At 40.6% G+C, this 8,764-nt stretch overlaps 1 protein-coding gene across 1 annotated transcript; it reads right to left on the reverse strand.

Annotated features, from left to right (window-relative positions):
• Positions 1–574: 574 nt before the first annotated feature.
• LOC4341778 (cation-transporting ATPase HMA5-like) lies at positions 575–7,079 on the reverse strand. The gene is made up of 9 exons (NM_001421690.1): positions 6,706–7,079; positions 4,819–5,433; positions 3,881–4,310; positions 3,384–3,709; positions 2,802–2,860; positions 2,370–2,712; positions 1,969–2,169; positions 1,572–1,829; positions 575–1,473 (listed from the first exon to the last, which is right to left on the reverse strand). The coding sequence occupies exons 1-9, from the start codon at positions 7,006–7,008 to the stop codon at positions 997–999; spliced, it is 3,012 nt and encodes a 1,003-aa protein (NP_001408619.1). The 5' UTR covers positions 7,009–7,079; the 3' UTR covers positions 575–996.
• Positions 7,080–8,764: the final 1,685 nt, after the last annotated feature.

An 8,764-nucleotide genomic window follows, 5' to 3' on the forward strand; every position in this document is an offset into this window, starting at 1 on the left:
CGAAACTAATCCGGAAATGATCCAATAACACCGCTATAATTTGATTAGATGACTTTATTCGTTGTAATTAAATCTTTATAACAAGATCTCACATGAATATATTTTAATAAAAATATATATGTGTGTTCTTAGAAAAAAAACAAACTTATGTTGAACTATTTAAAAATAATTGTTTCATCACTTGTGGAGATGTTTCAACCCACTTCACAAATTGTTCCAAAGAGGTACAACATATAAAAAGTATTGACTGCAACAATAATCATTATTACATGAAACATTAAGTCCCGACTAGTGAAATATTTTTTATATTTAGACTGAAATATCAAATTATAATTATTGTTGAAACATAAAAAATGTATTTGCTGAAACATATAAAAAAGATAACATGAAACATTACTAATGCACTAGTAAAACACCAACAAATGCTTGTTGGAACATTTCAGTAAAAATGTGTGCAACATTTAAAAAGTAAAATAAAAAGTCGTCGGAATGTAGTCATGTGATATCTTGTTATAAAGATTTAATTATAACGAATCCAATGATATAGTTAGTTTGAAATTCGGATAAATAGTTTAAGAGAAAAAATCATTTAAATTTTGAAACATGCTTGAATGCATTGCTCCGTTGGCTCGTGAGTACACCTAACCTGTTTCACTATGCACCTACACTGTTGTCAACTGAGACGTCCGATTTTTTATTTCTAGCCGGACAGCCGATGGTAAGCATTTCCATGAGAACTGCTTTGTAGCGAAAAGATAAGCAAAAACGTACAACCGATTACTGACAGCTGGTAATTCACCAGGAGAGATAAAATGGAAAATAAAAGAATAAAAGAACCCGACCAAAATCGAAAAAACCTGTAAAGCAAACAGCGTCCAGAGCGATCCACAAATTACAAGAGACGCCATCGGCCTTCCTTTTCTCATCTCATTTCATTTCTGTGATGAAACGGTGAAGAGGGGGAATCTATGTACGTATACAGGAGCAATGTCAATGTCACTCTACAGTTATCTGCAACACGGTGGTCAGCCTTGGTTTCCTGTACCTTCTCAACAACAGCGAGGAGCACACCACGCTGACGGAGGAGAACGCCATGCAGGCGCCGGCGAGCCACGGCGGCATCTGCAGCCTCGTGAAGGGGAACAGCGCGCCGGCGGCGACCGGGATGGCGACCACGTTGTACGCCATGGCGAAGAAGTAGTTCCACCGGATCCGGCTGAACGTCTTCCTGGACAGGTCGATCGCCGTGATGACGTCCTCCAGGTTGTTCCTCACCAGCACGTAGTCCGCGGCCTCGATGGCGATGTCGGTGCCGCCGCCTATGGCCATCCCGACGTCGGCCGCTGCCAGCGCAGGGGAGTCGTTGATGCCGTCCCCGACCATGGCGACGATGCTCCCGTCCTTTTGGAGAGAGCGGACCACGTCGGCTTTTCCGGCAGGCATGACTTCGGCTCTCACGTCCTCAATGCCAACCTGCAAGAGCAGAAAATCGCAGACATGTATATGAAGAGGTGTTCAGGTAAATGATGAACATTATGGATCAAGGAAGGTAATAGAGATTAGAGACTAACCTCCTTTGCAACGGCTTTTGCGGTTCTCCAGTTGTCACCTGTGAGCATCACGGGATGAACACCCATCTTCTTTAGTCCTTCCACAACTACAGCAGCCTCTCTTTTCAGGGGATCAGTTATCCCCATTAAACCCACAAAATCATCGTCATAGGACACAAGAATGCCTGTTTTAGCATTCAGTTCCAGGTCTACCAAGAAATTTTCAGCTTCTGGGGGAACATTCACACCATTTTCAGTAACCAAAGTACGATTTCCAACCTGCAAAACAGTTATGTCTAGATAATCAGTGGTTTGCTTAAAAGAAATGGTACAGCAGTAGATGGGTTAGACTTGTACACTGTTTTCAACTCAGCTGCAAGAAGGGCAAGGAAGAGTTATGGTAGCTTATGTGACTCACCAGAACTCTCTTCCCATTAATCAAGCATTGAACTCCTTTGCCAGGCAAGGCAGAGAAGTCTTCAACTTGAAGGAGCAACTGAGATAATCTGTCTTCTTTTCTTTGTTCAATGCCATCTTTTGATGTAGGGAGCTTGCCAAAGAAATGGAAATGGAATGCATATTCCACAATTGCTTTTGCCAGAGGATGCTCACTGCTTGCCTGAGTAGAAAACAAAAGAACTTTTTTTACTTTTGACAAGTCAATATGAACAAGACCAAAACACTTTTTTTTTAACTAAAACCCTGAGGAGCAAAACATATTTTGGCATTACCACATTCATATGAAGCATAGTTACAATACCGAAACACATTTACTACAGCTTGATATGAACCATACAAGCAACTTAAGTTCAACCTCACCTCTGCAGATGCTACTAATGTGAGGAAATCCCCAAGATCCATTCCTGAGAAAACCTTCGCTGTTGTCACAACTGCTTTTCCTTGTGTTAGTGTGCCTGTTTTGTCAAAAATCACGTAATTTACATTTTGAGCCCTCTCTAATGCATCTCCCCCCTTCACAAGTACTCCATGATTAGCTCCAACTCCAGTTGCCACCATCACAGCAGTAGGTGTTGCCAGACCAAGGGCGCAAGGGCAAGCAATCACAACTACAGCTATTGCAAACATGAGAGAGAAAACAAAGCAGTTGCTAGTTCCAGAAATCCATGAATTTGGGTATGCTCCCACCCATCCACATAAAAACCTACAAAAGCAGCCAATGTACATGTCAGAAAAATTGAAGTTTCAAACATAGTATCACTCAAAAATTGTGTTAGTATATGTTGAACTTACCATACAAGGAATGTAATCATGGACAAGGTGATGACAATTGGAACAAAAATGCTAGCAACCTGAAAGCAAAATGTAGGCAGTGTCAGCATTAACCATAACAGGCCTCTATAATCATTACCGCACATTTAGGAGACACAAGAGCTTTTCACAGATAAAAGAAACTAGTCTATTCTTCCAAGAGTTCTGTTAAATTTTTCACGAATATACAAAAGACATGTATGTTTGTATTAAGAAAGCATAGAAGGTCAAAGACTAAAGTTAACACAGGGAAAAACTTTGGACTGGAAGGTACTCCTAAGCAGCCAAAATGTTTTGAGATTAAACAAGTTACAACTTTTTACATCAGAAGTAGAAAGCAACATAAGAATGATGATGTTAAAAGAGGGCATATGAACAATCAAATTCTCATAAACAAACAACATTTGCCTGCAACATTCTCAAGTATCGGAAATAGTAAATAGATCACAAAAAATGCTCTGACGCTTTTAAAGTTAATATGTAAAGTACACGGTAAACACTTAAAATAAGTACAGACAAAGCAAATGAAGGACATCACAGAAAAGAATATGGGAGGTTACTCACATAATCAGCAAATTTCTGAATGGGGGCTTTGGACATCTGAGCAGTTTCAACCAGAGATATGATCTGACTCAGAACTGTCTCGGATCCTACTTTGTTTGCTTGTATATGAAGGACACCATGCAAGTTCATTGTCCCTCCGATTACTGCACTAGATACTTCTTTGGGAATTGGTGCAGATTCACCAGTTATCATACTTTCATTGACATGGCTTGTTCCCCACACAACAACACCATCAGCAGGAACCTTTGAACCAGGAAGCACTTTTAAGATGTCTCCAGGTTGGACTAATAGCGCATCAATTTCTCTCTCCTCAGTATATTTTCCTTCTGCATTTGAAAAGAACAATGTGAGTTTGTGTAACTTGATAGTATGAAATGAAAAAAAAAACACAGGCGGTTGCCTAAAACAAGTCAGAAATAACTTCTAAAACTAATGTGATGAGTGTGGCACTGTGACTTAATTGTATATGTTTTGAAGGACAAAATTTTACCATATACCTTTGTCTTTCAGAAGCAAAAGAGCAGTAGCAGGGACCAATTCTACAAGCTTCTTGATAGCATCAGAAGTTTTCCCTTTTGCAAGCACCTCAAGATACTTCCCAAACAACACAAATGTAATTATCATTGCACTTGTCTCAAAATATATGGGAGGGTGAAACCCAGTGAATGCTCCGTATAGGAGTGCACAAACAGAGTATACATATGATGCAGTGGTGCCAAGAACAACTAACACATCCATATTTGTAGAGCCGTGTCTCAGGGCCCTATAAGCCGCAATGTAGAACCGTTTGCCGACAACAAACTGTACAATGCTTACCAATATCCACTTCAGCAAATCTCCCATATGAAATGGTCCACAGTGCATCATTAGTATTGAACGAATGAAAGGTATATGAGGGCAGACCATGCGTATAAAAAATACAGGAATCTGGTGCAAGGACACAGTTGGATAGAGTTAGTAAGCAAGCAGAAGAGAAGTTCAAAAGTATTCTGAAATATAAAGAAGCAAAAGAACTACGTAGCTAGGGAACATATCATCTAACACTCCCAAATGTTCAGTACTGCCAAATTTAATTCAAGTATGAAGTAAAATGTGCTTGTTATCTTTTATGAACAGCCCAAACCCCCAAACCTAGAATTAAAGCAGCATGCTTTCCTATGGCAAGTGGATCTCACATGTAAGATAGAAGAAAGTAAATAGAAAAAATCTAAACTATTATGTGGTTAGGAGAAAATAACTGATTCAAATGGCACAGGGACATGATGATTGCTGTTTTTCCACATAACTAAAATGCTCCAACAGAAGTCCAGAAGGGTCCTCCAGGTCACAACCATGTCAAGGATATTGTCACAAACATTGATCCAACTAAAAATCTTTGTGCAAAAATGCATAACTATGCTGGTGGTGAAAAAGAAGAGCAAAGGTCAAAACTTACACTTAAGAATAAGCTCGAGCGGAGAAGATGAAGCATTTTGGCGGCCTCATGTGCGTCATTTGAAGCCCCTCGTGCATATGGATTCTGCACATGAGCTTTCAATCTTCCATTGCTTCCTGTCTCAATTGCATCCACAATTGATCTCAGACCAACTGCTTCCGGATCAAATATAATTTCTACTTCTGAGACCGTAGCATTTACATCAAACTGTCGCAAACCAATCATCTTCTTGAGGATATCATGTAACACATTAACATCCCGCTCTGTGTGCAATCCAGTCAGGCCTAGCAAAATCTTATCTTGTTCGCTGCTCTGTAAGAATGCAGCTTCAAAACCAGCATCCTCAATAGCCTCAACAATTTCATCCTTGTTAATGACAGAAGGATCATACTCAACTTCCCCTAGTGAGGTTGCTAAGGCAACAACAGCTCCTTTTACACCAGATAGCCTTTTCAAGATCCCCTCAACTGAGTTCACACAATTAGCACATGTCATTCCTCCTATTCTAAATTGTGCTGACAGAGTCTTTTGTGCCTTTGGCTGAGAGATAGCAGTATCTGGGATAATTTCTGCGTCAAATCCGGCATCTTCTATAGCTTCTATTATATCCTCAACCTGTATAAACAAGTACCCAAATAAAAATTGCAGGTAGCTAATTGACCCATATAATCTAAAAATGTGTGTCAACAATGAATAGTAGGTGGCCATTAAAAACAAACTAAATGAATGCCTATTATGAACAGGAGGTAGCAGATAGAACTTGCTGGTAAATGTCTACTTAATAGTCAGGAAAGCCATCCTTAATAGTTCCAACAAAAGCAAAAGGATGAAACACAACATTCCCCGTCTGCACTACAATAGGCTCATCAAAAAGTTGCTAGCGCTACAACTCAACTAATATTCACATTAACAGTCATTAAAACCAGAAACTGTAGAGTACTTCACAACATAATAACCATAAGCATTAATAAATTTCAATTGTGAAGTACACTGTTATTACTATGATAAGACTAAATTTTATCACTGCTGAAAGTTTATACACTTGCATGGTAATTACTGGGCCTAGAATAATGAGATTATATGCTTGTCCCAAAATTAGCATGTAACATCATTTTGCATTCAATTTTGCTCAAAGGAAACTTCAATGAGTACTTAGAAGCCACATAAATTGGGATCCTTAACTTAGCACCCTTTCCCCCCGAAAACATGACTCGGCTGCTCCCTGCCTCACCAGCCAATCAAACCTATCGTAGTACAGCAGTTACCCCATTTCTGCCGGTAGCAACAACCAATCGCAGCAAACTGCCAGCCTTTTTGAGCTCCCAAATCCCACAATCCAGAGAGTCCAGCCACAATCACGAGCTTGCAACAAGGTTACAGCTCATCCAACCGCCAAAGCAAAAGGAGCACAAAAACTCTGGCCTCTGGGCACTGTGGGCTAACCACATTTCACGAATCAACTCATGAAAAGTCGTCATCGCAAGGTGAAGTCAAAAAGAAAAAAAAAATCATCTCCAGCTAAAACCCAAAATTGCAATATCATACACGATTGACTCGGTCTCACACTCACACACATAGTAATTAGTAAACTCAACTTATTATTAGACAAGAGTAAATTCCGATTCACCAACTTCTAACCGCTCGAGAAAAACCACGAGCAAGCAGCGCGATCCAGCTTCCTAGAATCCTGTTCTACCGCACCAACCATCACCTACGCAATAATTCCAGCGCAAGAAAAAACTTCAAAAAATTTACCACCGCGTGAGCGTCAACGAGCTCACGAATCCCAGTTTGCTCCCGGAGACGCGCAAAACTCGGCTCGACAAACGGGCTCAGCCACGCAAAAGGATCACATCACAATTGCAATCGCAATCGCGCGGAAATCACCTTGAGGAGCGCCGGGTCGAAGACGACGTGGGCGCGGTTCTGGAGCAGGGACACGGCGACGCGCCGCACGCCGCGGCGGGCCGAGACGGCGCCCTCGACGGCGCTCGTGCACGCCGAGCACGTCATTCCGGTGACCCGCACGTGCGCCTCCTCCTCCTCCCCCGCCGCCGCCGCGGCGGCGCCGCCCCCCATCTCCTCGTCGTACGAGTCCAGCAGCCGGACGTCCTCCATCTCGTCCCCTCCCCCACCCGCCGCCGCCGGCCGGCCGCCGCCGGCGACCGCCGAGAGCTGCAGGTGGGCCATGCCTGTCAGAGAGAGAGAGAGTAGCCGCGCGAGGTGGGAATATTTGGTGGAAGAGAGAGAGGAGACGAAACGATGGAGAATGGGGCGAGGCGGATTATATAAACGGAGAGGGAAAAAAAAGTTAAAGCGCAGGGGGCAAAGTGGAATTATTTTGCATTTTTTAGGAGGTTATTTGTAAATTATGGATTAGTCAAATGCTCGAAATTGTTATCTGTGCGTTTAGCTGGGAGAGGCAAATTTCGCCATATGAACTTTCCCGTTTTTGACTTCTTCTCAGATGGTTCGAAGAAAATCTCTCTGACCGGGTTTTCGAATTCTGAACTTTTTGGTAGTACTAGTATTACTACCTCCGTCCCAAATTAAGTACAGCCATAAGTTTCCGTGCCCAACTTTAATCGTCCGTCTTATTTAAAATTTTTTTATAATTAGCATTTTTGTTGTTATAAGATGATAAAACCTGAATAGTACTTTACTCGTGACTAATTTTTTTAATTTTTTTTAAAATTTTTTAAATAAGACGAATGATTAAAGTTGAGCGCGAAAAACTATGGTTGCAGTTATTTTAGGACAGAGAGAGTACATGATATCACCGTGTTGGGGAAGCCAATGTTACGGTCTACTATAGCGTAACTGCTTTCGTAATTGTAGTAAGTTAATGCTTGGTTATATGTGAGCTTTTGTTGTGATTATTTTGTTCTGACATTTTTGGCTTAGAATATAGTAGGGGCTTTGTTTGGTTGAAATTAGCATGATTTGGGATAAGTTGAGCTAAACCAACATGCCCTTTACAAAGTCCAAAACATTAGGTTAGCGACATTTTTGTTTCGCTCTGACAGTGAAGCTTTGTTCTTACGCTGCTGTCGCTGTGTTTGCGGATGCAGGCACTCCACTCCACTGCTAAAACCAACGCCCATTCTGCCAAAATGTAACCCCCATCATAAATTTCATAAACCCATCGCAAAATGCACCCAAATCATATCGAAATTCAAAATGCAATCGAAGCAAAAAAAAAAAATCAAACAAATTCAGAGCGACCGCGCGAGGAGAGAAGGAGACGAGCGGTTTCGCCGCGGGAATCCGCGTGCCGGTGGCCAGGTTCCGGAGCACGTGTTCCGCGCGGCTAATCACGGAGTAGTATGTTACGACTTTAATCGGGTGATTAGCGCCTTACTAATCCTATCTTACTATAAAGTTATCCCCCACCAACTCCTTAAACTTAACATGCATGCAAAGATGCCACATCATCATCCACTAATCCATTAATTAACAAGATGCCACATCATCATCTACTAACAATCATCACATTTAAACATCATACAAACATGCTATATCTTTATAGTTTTTATAATTTAAGAGCTTTTCAAATATAAACATGTTAAATTATCATCCAATATAATTCACATAATGTTTCAATGTATATTTTTATTATGTTTTATGATATATCCTATATATTTATATAGTTCATCCTCACTTAATTAGTGCTTAAATGATTAATCTATGGTCCAAATTATCTTTCTCCTTTTTTCCTCTCATTAAGGCATATCACATCAATTGTTTTTAGCCTTTAGATGATTAATCTACGGTCCAAACTATCTCCCTACTTTTCTTATTCTATAAAGTCATACCACCTTACTTTTTACGTTTGAATCATCATTCTACATACTATTTAAATTTAAATTATCATAAACCACATTAATTTATTTAATCTGATATTATTTAGCTATCTTACACGTTATTTTTTTATTGTTATCATACT

Source organism: Oryza sativa, chromosome 6, assembly GCF_034140825.1.
Source record: "Oryza sativa Japonica Group chromosome 6, ASM3414082v1".
Taxonomy (NCBI): domain Eukaryota; kingdom Viridiplantae; phylum Streptophyta; class Magnoliopsida; order Poales; family Poaceae; genus Oryza; species Oryza sativa.